Source organism: Vespa crabro, chromosome 24 (assembly GCF_910589235.1).
Source record: "Vespa crabro chromosome 24, iyVesCrab1.2, whole genome shotgun sequence".
In the NCBI taxonomy this organism is placed as follows: Eukaryota; Metazoa; Arthropoda; class Insecta; order Hymenoptera; family Vespidae; genus Vespa; species Vespa crabro.
The window spans coordinates 3,455,872-3,475,933 of record NC_060978.1 but is presented as its reverse complement, the minus strand read 5'-3'; the positions used below and the strand labels follow the sequence as shown (position 1 = coordinate 3,475,933).

Sequence of the window (20,062 nt, the reverse complement as noted above, 5' to 3'; positions counted from 1 at the left end):
CACTGGCTTCGATTTTATCGTTCGCTTTAACATTTTAAAGTTATATTATCAGTAAAATAAATACAAATGATATTTCGTAAGAATCATTGCGCAACAAGCTACAAATAATCGAACATCTTTATACACGCCGCTGTTATATGTTGAATGCGAATTGCAATCAATATATAGTATAACTATTTATTTATGAATGAATGTATGTTTATATTTATTCAATATATAATATGTAAAGTATAACGTGTGTGTATATATATATATATACACACACACACATATATATATAATGTACAATATACAGTACACATTATATATCGTATGTATATGCAGTATTTATTATTAATGGAAATAATATAGATTTATAAAATATATTATGTAAATACATATATATCTATGTGTAGAATAATATAATGTAATTATAAACATATAAACAATGTATTTTGATATTTGGTATAGATGATTTTTTTATGTAAGAATGAATATTGATGAATTGCCATTGCACATGATATATGAACATTCGAAAAAACGATAATATTTTTGACGAATTTTTTACCGTGATGTGTATATACAGTATAATTAAAGAACACCCATTATTCATGTTATAAAATATAAAAGTTCCCTAACGAAATTGTATAATTATAAGCCAGAGCGCAAACGACATAAGAAATGGTACCTACTATATATGTGTCATACTCTAGAAAAATAATTCCAGTGTAACAGTTTTGTAATTTAAGTAAAATTTTTAAATTGCATAAATATCTACCGTCACACATATATCGCAAGGGTTTTCATTTTATACATAGTTCTTCCTCATTGCTCACACAATTGCTTGGTATATTACCATAATACTTTATAAAAATATTAATTTTATCACATAAACCTACTTTTGAAGAACATCGAATAACATGAATTGTATGCCATCAAAAGAAAAAAATATATTAAGTGCCTTTACTAACCTCACCGAGGATTTACTAAACTAGTAATTGAAAAAGAGTTTCAATAGATATCAATTATTTCTTTTATGCAATTATATCTTCACGATTATAATTCGCCTTGATTCAAGCACCGTTTGTATTGGTTAGCTTTTAATAAATTAACCGATAAGCAATTTTATATATCAATAAAAGAAATAATAAAAGAATGGCTAGACAAAGAAATATAAGAATATTTCTTCAGAATTTATTGCGTGTTACGTTTTTCTAGCCCCCCCCCCCCCCCTGTAATTTCGATCGTCAAGCTCGTTCTAGCGTCGAATCGCAGGAACATAAGCCTATTAAACGAAAAGGGACTTTTTGTCTTTAAGAACTGTGAATATATTATTAATTGGAAACAGACAGCTTATTAATGTACATTCATGTATATAGATGTTGGCTATTTTGTATCTCAATACATAATACATTTTCTATTTTGGCTTTACAAGTGAACGTAGTACACATTATATTGGTTGGCGAATCTCATTTAAGTTTCTATTTCCATATAGCACAAATTTTGTCACTAATAATCATTTATATGAACATATCCTAAAAGGGAAACATGCGTTATGATTTTTTGACTTTTTTCTTTTTCTACTAATCAGATAAAAATGGTAGTATGTACTCAGTCAAGAGTACATTGTCTAATTATGGACTATAACTTTAATTACGTATGCACTTACATTTTCTTGGAAAGCTTAATCCTCTACCATGTCGCTTATATATTATTCAAACTACGTACACTTATCAAATAGAAAATACTCTATTTAAATGCATTTGGCATGTCTCGTTTGTATTTGCGTCCCATCTGTTCTAATCACAGTTACTTATTTCAAACCCGAGAACAAACGATGTCACTTTTTTTTTTTTTTTCTTTTTCCTTTTTTTCCTCTAATACCATTACACCATTATTAGAACTATGTTAACTTAATCATTATTACACCTTTGGACATTTTTGGGCATTAAGCCCATCTTCTTAATAATACATTTGTGATCTATACATTTCCATATTTTTCCAGCTTGATATTGCGTAACGTTTTAAATATCATACGTCTAATGTCTTATTTATTTGTTTTACTTCTGCTAGCGACTGTCGATGCATCTATAACAGATCTTCGGTTTCTAAAATTTTTGTGCTCGTCGTATTTGGATATATCATCTTTTCTTTTGTTACCAATGTCGGCCAATTTAACATTATTGTGCCGTTCATTATTACTATCGATATTAGAATTCTTACACGTATTTTTAACGTCTTTCAACTCTGTCTCGTACGTTTTCCGTGACAGTTGGGGCGTATAATAAAGACTAAATCGTTTTGGCTTAACTTGTTTTTGTTTCTCATTTCGTAATTCATCAGTAGAACGAAATTTTCGTCCATCTTTTCTATCCGTATAATTGGATGAATTACTAATATCGACACTACTCTCAATGGATTTCTTTGTCGAGTATTGAGGAATATAGCTAAATCTTTTAACTTTCACCGAATTTTTTATACTTGCTTTTATCCTCGACGGATTATCCTCTCCGAAAGATGATACGCCGTTCTTTGAATGTCTTAATAAATCTTGCCCTTTCGTCGCGTTATTGACAGAATTTGTCTTATCGTCTGTATGAAGATTTCGCACCTTGGGTATTTTTGACGTATCGTTTTTAAAATTGATCTTCTTCTTCAATACCTCATCATTTGCGACTTCAACTTCTTTGCAACTATTTTGATTTGGATCGTTCGCATTATTGCATTTAATATCTTGATTAGGGGACATGCTTATATTCTCGAAGCTATCGGTAGATTCCATACTTTGAATTGAACTTGATTTTCGGCTATATGCTGATTGTGCAAACTGAATGTTTACAAAACTGTCAGATGTTTCTATATCATTACTGGAACTACCAGTAAAACTATCGCTCGAAGACGATACTGCATTGCAATTCTTGAGATCGTCACTTTTATAGATAGACTTCGTATTAGATGATAGATTCGAGTTTTCATAACTTCTTGCACTTCTTTTATTGTGTCGTTTGCTCTCTATTTTTTTACTTAACTGAAAAATCTTAATGCCTGGCGTATCTTCCTTAAAATTGATATCACTCAATGAATTTCCATTTCTTTTATTTAACGTAGTTATTCTCGATAAGTGAACACTTTTATTAGAAGGTGTATCAATGTGAAAAGAGGAGCTATTATTGTAATCGCATATTAATGACGTGGAATTATCTTTACGTAAAGATAAATTTATATTCTTAGGAATACTGCTCATTGAAGAAGTTGTACTGTGTGATAATCTTGATGAATCTTCAAGATCTTCGTTTTTATTAAGAGTGTTAATAAGATTGTGTACAGACTGGCCAAGAGCATGAATATCTTGCAAGCAATCAGCACTTAGAGACATAGGTCCGTCCTCACAGTTGATATCACTAGCCAAATAGATTTCATCTCTGCTATCTGTAGTAGCTCTCGATTGATAACGATTCATATCAAATATCAAATTATCATCGAAAGATGATGGCATGACGTTATTCTGATTAGGCCTTTTGCTATTACCGCATATATCATTCATCCGCACATTTTCTTGAGAACCATCATTTTTTCTTTGCTTCTTATAGTCAAACTCAAATGTGGCCAGCCTTATCGGCTTACACTGCTGATCCCCGTATTGCTCCGTCGAGTCGGTAGATGTTGTTGAGGTCTGCTTGCCTCCTAGAAAGCTCTGCTGATATACAGAGGCAGGACAAAAGAGAAAAAAAAAAGCACTGCTACAGATACAGCAAACTACTACGGAAGCATTTCTAATACCATATTATAATTCAATATAGCTATGCATGGTATGCCAATTATATTTAATACTCAAAGCAATCTAATTTTAACAATATTTTTTACAGTATAGTACAATACAGTATTTTACAGTGGCGCGATTTGGAGGATTTAAAGAAAAAAGAAAAGAAAGAAAAAAAAAGAAAAAGAAAAAAAAGGAAGAAGAGAAAAAAGAAAAAAGAGAAAACAAAACAAAAGAAAAAAATAAATGCAAAATGAAAAATAATACTTTGTTAACAAAGGATGCTATAATGATTAAAATTATATTATCATATGGAGAAAGCCATGAGCCATGCGGGTGTGTATTTAAAGGTCTTCTACTACGATATTATAAGAAAGGACAGTTACCGCTAGCCACGGATGATCAAGTACATCTTCCGCACTGAACCTAAGTTCTGGTTGTGCCTGTAGCATATTTGTGATTAATTGTTTAGCAGAATCGGAAATTGTGTCCCAGTAAGGTGAAGTGAACTCGTATTGCCCACTTAAAATACGTTCAAATAATTCTTCTTGTTCATTTTCTGGCGAAACGAATGGTGGAAAACCACATAATAATATATATAATATCACTCCGGCTGCCCAGACGTCGATCTGAAATAAATGAACGATATTATTTAAATTCTTAAACGGCACATTAACAACATCAATTTTGGATGTACTTTTAAACCGTATCCAGTTTCTGCAAGTATCTCGGGTGCTACATATGTCGGTGTTCCGCACACGGTATAAAGATTTTCTCTCACTATTTGTGCAAGCCCGAAATCTCCTAATTTCAAACACCGAACATGACTACCCTCCATTTCAACTAAAAGATTTTCTGGTTTAACATCACGATGTACAATATGATGAGAGTGTAGATATGCTAAAGCGGATGTTAAATGTCCTATCATCACACTAGCTTCAGCTTCTGAAAATTTTGTAGCAGCAGCTATTGCATCAAATAAATCACCACCCTATAAATATAATTCGTTTCAATATAAAAACTTCAAATTACTCGAGACATATTGGCAACATAAATAAATCTGTGGATTATCAGATCATCCAAGTTTACCTTCACGAGTTCCATGACCAAAAACAATTGATCCATTGTTTCCTGTTCCGCGATCAAGCTAATTATGTTTGGATGACATACCTGACGCAGAATTGCAACTTCACTCGCCAACATCGTTTCCTTCCCTTGGCATTTATACTTATCCACAATTTTCATAGCATATTCTGCGCCTGTAGCTCTAAGATCAAAACAATTGTTAATGGAAAAAACAAAGTGTAAATAAATAAATTATTTTTATGGAATATTATTTACTTGTGAATGCAGTGTCTCACTACAGCAAAATTTCCATCTCCGATTACGTGGCCCACAGCATAATGTAAACGTAGCGGTTGAGGTAAAATTAAAGAAGATGGACTTGGCGTTCTAACTTGAGGTGTAGTAAGGACCTTTTTGCCAGATTTTCGTGGCATCCTTGGCATTGGACCATTCTGTCTATTCGAAATCCATGGACATCTACGGAAACTTTGAACACATTTGGATTCTTCGAAATCTAATTCAAAATCCTCCTGATTCGACTTTTCTGTTCCATATGCCAAAAAGATATCATCACTTTCAAAGAATTGTTCCAAAGAGGTAACTTGCTGGCCTGACAAAGTATATACTTTTCTCACAGCTCCAGAATCAAGCTTCACTACCTCTGTAATAGCCTCCATTACGTGTTCCAAGCTTGGTGCATTTCTCTTGTTCAATAACAGACGTACTACCTTTCTTGGTTTGGTACCGTGTCGTATCAATGTTACTATTCTAGCTTTCACGCACAAAGGGATAGCGCTTATTTGTCTGCCAGTACTAGTTGCAGACTGAGGTAAACCGGAAAGCGAACTTCCTCTTTTCACTTTTGAGGATGAATATTCTACCTTTTTAAAAATTTCTCCTTGTCCAGAAACTACATAGCATTTACCATCTTCTAATTCTGAAATATTTTGTATTTTTCTTCCATCCATGGTATAAATTGCTCTAACTCCATTAGGTAATGTTACACTTGATACTAAAGCTCTTGTTAAATCAGAAGCTAAACTATCAAAACTGCGGTATCTTTCATGTGTCACCGCCATAACGACACCAGTATAAAATTTGTCACCATTTCGAAAAAATCGAACTCTTTTAGCCTTTTTCGTAGATGAAGTTCTGGCATTTGAAGACTGCCGTGCGTTAACATCCAATATCCTTTCATCTAAATTAGATATAGGTGTAGAATTTAAATCATTACTGTCTGGAAAACTACTTTCCTTGGACGGCGTGCTGCCACAATTCAATAGTTCCTCCATCATCCTGAATTAAAAAAAGAAAAAAAAGAAAAAAAGAAAAAAAGAAGAAAAAAAGAAAAAAAAAAAAAGAAAAAAGGAAGAATGAAAATAAGAAAGAGGGCAAATATTAAGTAAATAAGAAAAAGGAAAAAAAAAAATAAATAAATAAATGATATGAACTCTTGAAATATTTTTCAAATTTTAATTACTTTAAGTTGCATATTCTTACTCGAAAGAAAATAAATTGTGTCCAATGTAACTGTCGATCAGCAAACTCAAAATAATGACTTTTATAGGTTACTTAATGTACATTAGGCTAAGTAAATTACTAAGCAAATTTCACAGTTAACACGCAAAAAGATTCACAATTCAATTGATTTGACACAAGAGAAAGTTGTTCACTAACTTTATGTCCGTGCCATCTAAAAAATTATATAAAACGCTAATGAAATAAATTTTTTTACATCTCACTTTCCAAATATCTCTTACGATTTTTCAAAAAACAACATACGTAATGGACATACGTTATAAACAAAGACATTTTCATAATTTGAGAAATATCACAAATATCATATATTCAACGATAGTACATTATTTGTACGCGAATGGCGATACGATAAAGATCTATTAATGACTTTTAAAGACAACACACCGGTGACGAACCGATACGTAAAATTTCGAACGTTACTTAACCTACACAACACGATTGATCTTAAATATATACACAACGAATTTCTATCAAGTGTAAATATCAATGTGCCGACATATTCACATATGTAGCTATCACGAAGCTTGCACGAAAATCTTGGGAGGGAAAAAGAAGCGCGAAACACTCACCTACTCGTCAAACAGAACGTCTCTTCGAGAGAAACGAATGAAAGACGAGTTAATGAGCGAATGAATCACCAGTGGTCTGACATTTTCATGGTAACCGTGACGCGAATGGCAGACAAAAACGCAAGAGAATTTCTTTCAAAGCGTTCCCAGGACGAAACTCCTCCTCTTTTTTCCGCGCCACTCGTTGTTCCTCCCTCCTTCGCCTTCGATATTTGTGCACTTCCTACACAAGTGATACTCCGATTTTTTTATCCAGACCGTATAGAGTACATAGGAAGATAAACTTGCCAAAGTCTATAAATAAAGGCTTTTGTTAAAGAGGAAGGAAAAGGGCGAGTACGGGAGGATAAGAGAGAGAGAGAGAGAGAGAGAGAGGGAAAGTGAGGTGGAGTGAGAAAGAGACAATGACAGACACGAGGGAGGGTTTGCGAGACGATTGGTAGTGGGATTTAAACGGTAGGGAGGAATCAGAGAGAGGGGAGGAAACGGAAATGCGAGATAAATTGTACTGAGTGCAAACACTCTCTTAAAATCCGATGGATCGAACAATATGCGTTTTATCGCACCTTAACCTCTTTTTATTTCTGAGTCGAAAGTAACTCGATTTCCAATTACGATGTTCGTCATCACGAAGAACGAGAGAGCGTTTTTTTTTTTTTTTTTTTTTATATAAATCCACGAGACCAAACATTACTTATTTTTTGTATCGAATTATGTACATTATATATTTTCCCAAATACCATCACGATATTAAATATTATCAATATATATCAATTGCTTCCACTAAATTTTTTTTTTGCAATTATATATATATATATATATATATATATACACACACACACATTATCATAAGAGAGGAATAAGAGACGATGTAAGTATTTATTCGTCCGCCAGGTGGCATTACAGGTTCATGTTGCTAGTTCGCCACGTATCTATATTAAAATTACCGATGTTAAGTATTATACTTTATTGATTGGTCCTTAAAACTATATTTTCGATATAATTTATACAAAAAAGGATAGATCGATTTCATAACTGTATCAATCTTCTATAATTTATATAAATTTTATTTTTATTTATAGCATAACATTTCTAATATGTATAGATCTAACAAGTCCTCTGATAGCCGTGATCGTCTAGTGGTTAGGACCCTACGTTGTGGCCGTAGTAACCCAGGTTCGAATCCTGGTCACGGCAATGCCTCGACAATAAAAAGGCATTGTCACGGCAGAGGTTTTTTTTTTGTATGATTATATTTTCGACAAGTAATTATTTTTTTAACCACTACATACGTACACAAATATGTATATATATATGTTCCCTTAAATTATTTAATTATTATTCTTAAAAAATAAAGAATGTGTGTACAATTGAAACGTATATTTTTAGAATTAGGATCAGGATAAAGGTAATTTTTTAAAAGAAATCTTTTAGGTTTTATTAATACCGTAAATATCAATGTGTATTATATTCAACATGACGTCGAAGTACATATACACACATGCATACGTTCAGATCCGTCGAGAGGATCGTACATCATGCATGTGACATCACTGCTGAATAATGATGTCTCTCTTACGCTCTTACAATATCCTTTCTCGCTTTTTAAATCCTTTTTTTCTTCTCTTCGTAATAAAGCTTCGAAATTGACATTAGCATTCATCCAGGGGAGCGATGGTAGAGACAATACTTTCGATGCGAAGAGACATAATACGTGATATCGATATAACGTCAAAAGCGTCGAAGATCAATGAAAAAAGAGAAGAAAGTATGAATTAGCGATAAATCGTGCTTTTTGAAACACAAATATAAGATCGATCGATGATATCGGATTACGCTTTCACAATCGAAAAATTCTTATTCAGAGAGAGAGAGAGAGAGGCTTGGAAAGCCATTTGAGAACCACTGTATTGTACCGTATTCGGGAAAGTTCATATTCGTGATTCGCTAAAGACACATAGAAACGGTCGATCAATTATTATCGAAATAACAGTAACGACATGCGATAGTTATTTATAAATAATATAATACGCGAATTCGAATATTCCTATATTACAATAAAATACATGAAATATCTGCTTACGAGCTCTCACGTTTTCGCGCCAGAATTCTTTTTCCGACGCATCGCGAAAACCCGACGCACTCGGTTCGGCTACGTTCGGGCAGGTACGTAAGTCAGTTACAGAGACGATTGGTGGGAGAATCGTAGCGGGGCCGTAAGTTGGTTAGCTAGTGGGGATAGGTGCCTGAAGAGTGGGGAGGAGTGAGCGGGGAATGGATCGTGTCGCGGGAAGGTAAACTGGCAGCGTTCTCCGGAAGAGTGCCGCAGTCTCGTTCGACGCGTGTATCTTTGCGGTAGTGCGATATAATAACGTGACTGCTACGGCGCTTAGCCGTACTCTTGGAGAGAAGGTAAGGCAAAGAAAGAGGAAGAAGAGGAGGAGGAGGAAAGCAGCTGTGACGAGTATATACCTATGACGAGAACGCGACGGGAGATCGGTCTATCTATGTGTTAATCGGTATATGTGGTCTCTTTCGGAAAAAGAGCGCATATATTTAAAACATAACGTTATATCGAATTAATTTCCTTTTTTTTTTTTTATCGGAGACGCTGAGTGTGAGTGTTATAATAGAAAAACGGTATGTTACGTTATTGAAAAACGAAAAATCCTATCGTTGTGTGCTACATTTGCGTGTGATCTACGACGGCGACGACGACAACAACGAGGAAGACGAAAACGACGAGGACGACGGCAACGACGACGACGACGACGACGACGACGACGACGACAGGGACGAAAGGTGGCGGCGTCGGCGGCGGCGGTAGAAGAAAATGCAGGCACGATACGTCGTCGCAGGTAAGAGTAGAAATAATGTTGAAAATGACGTCGAATAGTAACTGGCATACCACATCAACTGTCAGATCTTTCTTACCTACCGTACTAATCGCCATTTCAATTCTATCCTATTCCTTTATTTCCTTTTCCACCTTACAATATGAGGGTCTTACTTCTGCATGCTTTCGTGCAGGTAGATACGCACCGTAGCGTGCACCCTTCTCCCTCTTTCCCCCTTCTCTTTCTCTCTTCCTCCCCCGCCGAGTGCACACTCTCTCTCTCTCTCTCTCTCTCTCTCTCTCTCTCTCTCTCTCTCTCCCTCTCTCTTCCACTTCACTCTCACCATTTTGTTGAGCCTTCCTTTTCTTGCGCTCGAATACGAAGCGCGTAAATTTTTTGACGCATTCTATACATGCGAGCGATCCTTTTTTTTCAACCATGCCCCTCCTCCCGCCGCCCCACCCCATTGATTTGAACACGATTCACGTAACGCGTTTCGTTTCAAGCCGATCGAGGTCAACGAACTCGATCCATGTTTCTAAACGATCCATCGCGTTCGATCATTTTCGTATGTATGTATGCATGTATGTATGTACGTAATGTAAAAAATGAACGGTCCTCCGCGTAAAACTTTTTTGTAGCAATGCACTTCAAAAGGCTATGTAGATCACACCTGGTTTTTTCGGAGCCACAGGTGGCGCTCGTCATATTTCTTTTTATTTTTTTTTTTTTCTACAATACTTATATGCATACGATATTTATATCCTATGTATAAATTTTTGATTCTAACCTTGTAGTTATTTATTTAGAGGCATAACTTGCTTCTCGTTTTAACTCGTTTTAACTTGAGAATTCGTTGCTCAAAAATCTAGATCTTTCTAACTTAAATTAGTTTTATTAATAACGCAATATAGACATAATAGTAATAGAATCAAATTAAACAAGTACATATGTGATTGGATATCTAATTACTCATTAGCGAAATCATAGTGATTATGATTATTAAAAGTTAAGAAAGTTTAAAGGAATTTCTACGTAGGATCGTTGAACGTTCTCATTATAACAAGTCGAAACCGAAAACGATCTTTTTTTTTTTATTCACGTAATAAATCTCGTATATCTAAGTTCGTAATTGGCATTTATCGAATCGACTAATTCGAAATAATCGATCTCGAGGCGATCGTTTTGATATACATAAGTACGTGTGTGCGTGTGCGTGAGAGAGAGAGAGAGAGAGAGAGATCTAATTCATAATTTATAATTTTACGAGAAATCTTTCGCAAAATTATCGTCGATAGAAATTTTGTCGTAAATCTCGTTCCCAGCACGGAGTAGAATCGAGTTGAAACGGGTAGCAACTCTCTCGCGGTTTTGACTCTACCTACGGCATGTCTTGCCTTTTACCGCAACTGCTGATCTTCGATTCGCGCGAGTTCCCATCGAACACACGCCCGAAGAGTAGCGATTCCGTTCGTTGTAAAATCAACGACGTATCTATCAATATTTCCTTTCTCCTTTTTTTTCTTTTTAACATTTAACAATAATTACGTACGTAACTCTCGTTAGTACTTCGGTTATTTTCTCTCTTTCTTTTTTCGCGATGTTTGTGTTCGGTATAGAAAACAATAAACATTGTGTAAAAAAGGTCATGTAAAAATTGATTTACAAAAAAATATAAAACTTGTATTATGTTAAGGTAAACTGTACAAAAAGCTACTTGAAATATAGAAATAGCGTATACTACAAATATTTGACTTAATAAACCCACGAATAACAAAATTAATGCGTCGAGTAAAAAGAATGAAAAGTATTTTCTTTTTTCAAATTAATACGCGATCTTCGTAACGTTATCTGTGAATTAATTAATGTGCATTTCTGCAACCGTGTAAAATGAAACGTGTTAAAATCGTTCAACTGCGAATTGTATAAAAAAAATACCGTGTAAAATTTATTGAAAATTTGAAATTTTCAAATGACACTTCCTTACAAATTTCGTAATCCGATATTTTCCAAATTCTTAAGCAATAAATAAATAAATATATTCTTATGTCGACAGAGCATCGGTATGACGAAAAAAAAAGCTTCATCAATGACTGAATCGTAAGAAAGAAAAAATATTTCATGATTTTTTTTTTATTATTTAATCCAAATCTCGTTATAATCTCACTGCGAACATCATATCGAAGGACGACCATAAATTTTCATGCGATTTGGAAGAATATAAGAAGGGCATTCCGAAAATTTATATGTATATATATTGATCATTTTCTTTATAATATAATATTAATTAATAAGAATATTGAAATAGAAGTTTTTTGAAAATGCATTTATATATAATAAACAGAAGATCGCTTCAATGAAAGAAGATTCTGCCCTTGAAACGTGATCACATTTAGATTATATATAAAAGGAAAGAAATAAAAGCGACAAAAGAAACAAGTGGGAAGAATTTTCTCACGTTAAAATGAGAACGTCCTACGTAGCTTCTTACTACATAAGGGCAAAACGAATACTTCTCTCTAGTAAATGGATATCCTTTTTTTAAATTCTACTATAAATGGTATCGCGCTATATCAAGAATAGAATGGCTTTTTTTCAATTTTTAGAAAGCATCGGAGGATTCGACACAATTATGAACTAATCCTAATAATAAGATTTTATTTCGGTTGATATTCCAAGTAAATATCATTTACGTAGTATGTATTACTCAAATACATACTACGTACATATACAAATAATCTATGTATATATCTAATGATCGTATACACTTAAATGTCTCGCACTATCTTAATGTTTTCAATACAAAAATAAAACTGTTTCATTTCAAAATTATCATGATAACACGTCACCGAATTAACATGTTCTTTCGAATCAGTTCACCATATATTTTCACAATTATTTTCCCACAATCTTATTTTATTAAGTAAAAGATTCATAATTATTTGTACAAATGGTATGATGACGTCAGCATGATATTATAAAGTTAAACAAAATGACAAATGGTAATAATGCATAATTATCTATAATCGTTAAAGAAGCCAATGAATTATTATTCGTTTAAGATATATCCATTTAAAAATCACAAATAAATCTCATATTTTCTCCCTCATTTTATTTTATGCGTTTTGTATTATTCGAGTAATATTAAAAAAGAAAAAGAAAAAGAAAAAATTTATTTATAAAATTTTTCCAATAATCCATCTTTTCTCATCTTCGATCTTCCAATTCTCATCTTTAACGAGCTCGGATGGTAGATCTTTCTAACAACTACGCATATTTATACCGTTTTTACCTTCGTACGCTCGATTAGTTCCGTGAAACGTACTTTTTCCTTTAATCAAGGCATCAGTGATCTTTACATTTACCTAAAAAGGGAAAATAACAAACAAAGAAAAAAATGGACAAAAAGAAAAAAGAAAAACTGGCTCGGCCACTAAAGAAATTGTTCGAACGCTTCTCCATTGAAATCTCTTAAACGACCTTAATGCCTCCTACCGAGCCACGCAGACTTTTCTTTTTACCTGAACGCGTTATCAATCGTTTAAATATGGCAGGAATTTCAAAAGAAAAATGTATTGATGAACGAGACGTGATTTCCATTATGACGATATACATAGGCTATAGTATTTTAATGACGTTTGAAATTTATGTTAAACGATAAAATCGATGATTTGTAGTAAACGAAGTGCAAGTGATAGGTTTTGTATTTTTGAGATATATCATTTTCATTATCACTCGAACAAATATCGGTCATGCACGAAAGATTATAAATATGGATATTATTAAAAATTTCGATGAAAATAATTATCGAAAAAAAAAAAAAAAATGAAAATTCAACGATTAAAGCATGCAATAATTGTCGCTTATAATTTATAATTGCGTTTAACGACTCATAAATAACATATAAAAAATTGTTATTACGTTTTTACGAAAAAAAGGAAAAACAAAAAGAATATAAGGAATTAACATAATATAAAGAAATGTGCAAGTACATCCGTAAAAATTTTGTTCTTAGTTCCTTGAACAAATGAACGCGAGTATTATACGTAAATACGTAGTTACGTTTGTTTAATTAACAAATTTCAGTTGACAATATTCAATTGTCATTAAATATTGTTGAAGACGTTCGATAAAATTCCATGGATCATGTGTATTGCGTGCTCTGAATTACTCACGACAGATCGATATAGATATTAGTGTATCGACCTCGAAAGTTGACTCTCACGAATCGAAATAATTAAGGGCTTTTCTATTTATACGTCATCGAGTAACAATTCGATGATATCGATATTATTTTTCATAGCTCCTTAAAGTATATTTTTACGTATTATATACCAGATATTATAGATATAGTACTACATGTATATACGTAAAACATATGTATTTACGGGCAAGAAACTTGAAAGTTTCCTTCGATCATACGATAGGATGCGTTCACAGTCCGTCGAGCTCGGTAGATATCGATTGCTGTAAATCTTGTTGTTGCAACAACGTCTTTCGTTTTCGTCGGTAAAAGCTTATTTTCTTCGGATGAACCTTGTGAAACGCTTCATAGTTTTATGAATATACATGAAATTATGTATACACAGAGTATGTACATACATTACATACGTGTGTCTATATATACATGAGTATGTATATATATATATATATATATATACATATATATATATATATATATACACACACGTATGTATTTACACAGTCACACTAGAAAATGAAGAGAGAATCTGAAATCATTAATTGTTTAAATTACTTTTATTTCAATTCCATTTTCCATTTCATATTGATGAGACTTTTTTAAGGAAACTAAGAAATGTAGGTAAAAGGTATTTTATTTAATAATACATATAACTACTCTTTATATATTAATAAATATATATATATATATATATATTTATTTATTAATATATAAAGGACTTTGAAATATATAAGTAATTTTTCCTTTTTAACAAGCATTTTCTTTCTTCTGTCCCGGACTCATGATTTCTTTGATGCAATCGAAAGATCACTACTTACTTAGATTACTACATGTATTTAAACATTTATTAAATGAAAACAAACTTTTATAAGATTATTTTAATTCGGATTATCATTCGGTAATCGAATCGTTTCACTTTGACCATCTTTTTTATAAGCAATCTACTTATATACGTTAAAATTCGCTCTTCATTTCATTAATAGATATCAGAAATTATAATGGAATAACCAAATATTCATGTACCGAGACGAATAAAATTTTCAGGATATGGTGCTGAAATTAGTTGTTTCCGTAAACTTTCGCGAAACTCCTATATAATAGTACTATATATGCAAACTTTTCAGTTGTTGTTGTTGTCGTTGTTATTGCTGTTGTTGGATTATTGTCATTCTTTCGAGGAAGAAAGCGAGGCGTACCTACTTGCTTATTTTTTAACGTAGAAATATATATATTAAAATGTCGTTTAAAAATATTCATTTAAAGATAGCGAAACCACTCAATTAAATAGAACTAATATCTATCGACTGTAATTAACGTTAAGACTTTCAGGAAATATTCAGTAATAATCGATTTTATCGTACACTTGTTAGATAAGTTTCTATTTTTTCCCCTTTTCTTTTCTTTTTGTTTCTTTTCTTTCGAATTACTCGAATATTAAAAACAATAACTGGATTCTTTAAGGAAGTAATTAAGAAGCTTATAAATTTATGTACCTAAATAGGTGTGTGTATACATACATATATATATATATATATATATATATATATATGCATGTACATAATATTAAGCGTTCTAATACCTGAGCATTGTTGCACAATGCAGACGGATATACCGAGATCTATTGAAACAATCGCAACAAGACTTTTTCATTCCATTTTTCAACAAGATTATTTTCATTAACTCTTAACATTTCAAACGATGAATTATGGCAAATATTAATCGGCAATCATAATAAATAGTTAAATATTCAAGTTAAATAATCGAGGTCGTTAATTCGCAAGGTATTATAGTTTAGAATGATTCTGTTTATATATATCTACATACGTAACATTTAAAATCTAGGTTGTAAAAAAAAAGTAAAAGAAAAGAACAGAAAAAAGAAAGAAAGAAAAATAAACGAAGGAATTTATAAAATCGATGGGGTATGGAGTGATAAATGGGAAAAAAAGGGAGAAAAAAAAGGAAATCGAAAAGGGAAAAATCCTTTTTGAATTTCTGTAAATTGAGCACGACGTTGACAGGCAACAGTACATAGAGGCAACTTTTCTACAGTAGGGAAAGCAATCGAAGAGTTTTCTTCGTTCGAGTCTCTTGAGGACACAGGTGTGGAAGCCATGTCTGGGCAAAGCCGAAAGGCCTCGTCACGCAGCGCGCACACGCATACGGATACGTGCACCTGGTGATGAGGAAGGAGAGAAAGAGAGAGAAAGATAGAGTTAGAGCTAGTTAGTCAACGAGTCTTATTCCTTTCCACCATTTCTTTTTCTCCTCATCCTTTTCTTTTTCCTATGAAACGACTCTTAACCGCCTTTTGTTTCTCTTAGTCAGCGAAAAAGGAAGCCACGGGATTTTTTTCGAGCATCGTAAAATGTTTTACATTTGTGCTCGCATATTTGCATTTATAAAAGAACGAAATTATATCATATCTTATTACGTTCTTTCCTTTTTCTTTCTTCCTACTTCTTTTTCTTCTCCTTTTTGTTTTATTTTTTCCTTCGTCGAACAAATATCTTACGAAAAAACGAATCGATCCTATCGTCGATAAACCATATGGCTGTTATCGTTTTAATATTTTCAAGCAATTTTATTATTATATTGTATATTTCCATCGATTTCTCACGCACAATTAATTTCAATTTTCGTATTTATACGCTTTCTGTAAGGTAATCAGTGATAAATATAGAACCATATGCCATCCCAAATTATATTACCCTATAATAATATTAACAGTAACAATGGATAATAATTCTATGAAATTTATCTTTATTTCTCGAAAGTCACGTTTTAGGAATTTATCCCATTGGCTCGCGATGAATGATGTTTTTGAAATCTGTTTGATATTTAATTTAAATAAATCGGAAAAGAATTTTATTGAGAGAAATATGTTTATCCAATGAAATGAAATTAATTTGGATGATCTACACTTTTGGCGCTGTAGCTTAATCAATGTCTCAACTCGATTATACGTCATTTGTATGAATGCTCATCAGTAGAAAGATATTATGGAGATTATATTTCTAACGAGCAAATTTATAACCAAAAAATGCACTTGGTGTGAGAACATTTCTTTTTCAAATTAAAAAAAAAGAAAATATATTTTTCATTATTTTTCCTTTTCTCTTACTTCTCAAAATTCTTTCTTTTTCTTTTCGTATTTTAAATTCGACATAATGGCGTTCCGAAGAAAGAACTTGCCACTGTGAAACGAATTGTTTTAACACGAACAAAAATTAAATCTTCCATTAAAAGATTATAAAAGTAATGAAAGGTTAAGACATATAAAATTCATTTCGCTCATTCCTTTCGACTTTTCTTTCATCAGCAGCAAAAATTCAGCAGTAGAAAAAGTATCGATATCGCTAATTATAAGTATAAACGTCGAGATCAGTGTTAATATTTCAAAGATTTCCACTGTTTACTTTTTCTCCAATTAGGAAAATTGATTGATTTGATATACTTTCAAAGCGTACGAAAGCTAACATGAAAACGCGAACTGCTCGTTGCTCGACATCGACTTTGAAACCAGTTTGACGATGATTCATTGGAAGATATCGAACTCTTTGCGTCTTACGATCATTAATGTCTCCTTGTTTCGACTACTTTCGTCATTATAGCGAGAGTCGTTAAGTTTATCGATAATGAATACGTCTTAAGTATAATATTCAAATACAAAATTTTTTTCATGTTATATTTAAGAACAGTATATTTACCGAACGAATTTCTCGGATTTTTTAAACAATACAAATTTATTTTTTAAACTTAATATTAAGGATATCGTAGATTTATAGATATCTATGGTTAAAAAAATAGTTTTATTAGAAAAATTTTTTGTTTTTATCTAATTATGGAAATGTGTCTTCATGAAATAATAAGTGAAAAGAAAAAATTTTTTGTGAATACCAAATTGAGTGAAAGAAAAAAAATGACATGTGTTTATTGCTTCGCTTCTGTTGATGAGGTAGAGTGAAATATTTTCTACGGAAAAAAGAGATTCACGGAAAAGCTGACACAACAGGGACATCCTTTGTAGCCATGTGTTATTTATCAGAGTCAAACGATTGTCAAGGAATTTTTCTTTCCTACATCGAGTTTCTTGTTTTTTCCAAGATAATTAAATGGCATAGTGCAATCCTTATATTTTCACTTTTAGTCAAGTCTCTTTGAATACGTACACACACACACACACACACACACATATATATATATATATATAGTTTCTTCCTTATATTGGATTATAATAACAATTTCTTTGATTGTCACCTTTTTTTGATTATAAATCAAGTAGATGCATCACTCTAGAAAATTTGTTTTCATCTACATCTTCGTATTTTTTTCCAGATATTCTGTTCTGAAAATAATGAAGTAATAAAATGTAAAAATGTACAAATCAAAATATACTTGTATTATATTTATTGGAAAGTGGTCTTTGGGCAAAAAGAAAAAAATTTTTAAAAAATACATCTGTCCTTTTGATCGAATAAACTAAAATTTCTTGTTAATCTAATCAATGTCGTAACGTCGAATATATATAGTACAATGAAATATATCAAAATTGAAGGAATTTTTATGCTTCAAAGCAACGAACGTGTCTCGTCTAATGCGACCCGATTTTCGAGCAGAGTTGCGTTTAAAAAGTCAACGATTCAAATGGAACAACTCGAACGGAAAGCTCGTTAAAATACGGTTCATTGGACGAACGAACAATCGGCTGTATGGAGGTAGGAATTAGCGGAACTTTCGCGATGCGAGGAAACACGTTTGATTCGCGATCCGGTAGCTTCGGAACGAGGATTAATTAAAAAGAATCGCTTATCTGTTACCTCTAATGAACATGTTTTCGTTTAAAACAAGAGAAATTCTTCTATGTGTATCTGCCGCACATCGTATTGGGAGAACGTACCAAGTCCATCTTTGTTTATTTAATTTTTAAAATCGAATTAATTGAATAATTTATCTTTATCTATATAAATAGTGTATCGTTTAACAAAATTTTATTATTTATTTATTTATATAATTAAGATATACGATATTATATATCTTATATAATATACATTGCGATTTTGTACGATGAAAATAGCAAACAATTACGAAGTTATCAAATGAAATTTCCTTCCGAAGTTCGAAATTCTATTGTTCGAACTTTGAATTCGTTCGAATTTGGACGTCATTAATTTTCAGAATTACATGAAATCTCATTTCGTTCGCTTAATGAGTGATTCTTTATGTTATTCAATAAAATTTTGTGTGCGAAGTATCGTATAAAGATCGATTCAGACATTTCAGTGCAGTCTTCAGTTTTGATTGTTCGGCCATAGTAATTTTAATATTATTGTATGTAATTTAGATGTAGATATAAGTTCGCTTGTCTCGGTTCAGTCACCGATCCTTTCATACACAACTCCTCTAATATAAATTACGAAGATAGAAATGAGACCGAACAGAATTGTCTGGATCGATTTCAAAGGACTGCTATTTATTGCATCAATATTTTTAAATATTTCTAATTGGTATTTTAAATAAACGATTAGTATTACATCGATTGATACAAGAACTATCAGTATATTGATTGAAATATTTGAAAGTATAATAATACGTCAGTATTTTTTAAATAACTGATTAGTATTTATAATAATAAACCTTGACATTTAATTATTTATACCGATCATTTTTTTACAAAATATTTATCATTAATTAATAAAAATATTTATCAAATAAATAGAATTGAGATAATAGATGGAGAATTTATAGCCTAGCTATAATGGGAATTCGTCTCATTTTCTATATTCTATATCTTTCTTTCCGTCTCTTGAAAACTTTTTTTGGTATGGAAAAGCGGAAAGCAAAGCAGTGAAAATCGTTCAATTGAGTACTAGCATAGACCTTGCCGTTGACACTTGCCAGATCAGCATCAGGCACTTTCGAGTGCTTTCGTCTCGTACAGACCACTCTTACAATGAGAAAGAATGGTGCATCCGTCTGTCTCTCTCTCTCTCTCTCTCTCTCTCTCTCTCTCTCTCTCCATTTATCTGCCTTTCTCTTACTCAAATCGCTTTTGACCTGATCGTGAGAAAGATTTCTCGTCTCTTCTTATTCTCCCGAGTGGCACTACAAA

General features: G+C 32.2%; 2 protein-coding genes, 1 long non-coding RNA gene and 1 other non-coding gene across 12 annotated transcripts in view; 3 read left to right on the top strand and 1 right to left on the bottom strand.

Annotated features, from left to right (window-relative positions):
* Positions 1 to 1,198: 1,198 nt before the first annotated feature.
* Positions 1,199 to 7,675, bottom strand: LOC124432259 (serine/threonine-protein kinase DCLK2). Of its 7 annotated transcripts, none has more exons than XR_006944214.1 (7): positions 6,913 to 7,462; positions 5,081 to 6,100; positions 4,829 to 5,006; positions 4,437 to 4,730; positions 4,126 to 4,368; positions 1,649 to 3,676; positions 1,199 to 1,514 (listed from the first exon to the last, which is right to left on the bottom strand). XR_006944214.1 is itself a non-coding variant. In XM_046981023.1 (7 exons), the coding sequence occupies exons 3-7, from the start codon at positions 6,097 to 6,099 to the stop codon at positions 2,027 to 2,029; spliced, it is 3,384 nt and encodes a 1,127-aa protein (XP_046836979.1). In that variant the 5' UTR covers position 6,100; positions 6,913 to 7,206; positions 7,479 to 7,675; the 3' UTR covers positions 1,199 to 2,026. The 7 variants fall into 7 exon arrangements, 6 of the variants coding, with proteins under 6 accessions (XP_046836979.1, XP_046836978.1, XP_046836982.1 ...); XM_046981023.1 differs by adding an exon at positions 7,479 to 7,675 and having other exon boundaries at positions 1,199 to 3,676; positions 6,913 to 7,206; XM_046981022.1 differs by adding an exon at positions 6,305 to 6,497 and having other exon boundaries at positions 1,199 to 3,676; positions 6,600 to 7,462.
* On the top strand, positions 3,649 to 3,925 carry LOC124432267. The gene is made up of 2 exons (XR_006944217.1): positions 3,649 to 3,788; positions 3,871 to 3,925. It is a non-coding gene; the product is annotated as an uncharacterized LOC124432267 (long non-coding RNA).
* Positions 7,676 to 8,037: 362 nt separating the features above from the next.
* Trnah-gug lies at positions 8,038 to 8,109 on the top strand. The gene has a single exon. It is a non-coding gene; the product is annotated as a tRNA-His (tRNA).
* Positions 8,110 to 9,209: 1,100 nt separating this feature from the next.
* LOC124432258 (protein crumbs) overlaps positions 9,210 to 20,062 on the top strand; it is a 34,817-nt gene continuing 23,964 nt past the window's right edge. For 2 of the 3 annotated variants that reach the window (XM_046981020.1, XM_046981019.1), the window contains exon 1: positions 9,210 to 9,770. In XM_046981020.1, coding sequence (XP_046836976.1) covers positions 9,746 to 9,770 — 25 coding nt within the window. In that variant the 5' untranslated portion in view covers positions 9,210 to 9,745. The remainder of the gene's footprint in view (positions 9,771 to 20,062) is intronic. The other variant, XM_046981021.1, reaches the window with a different exon arrangement.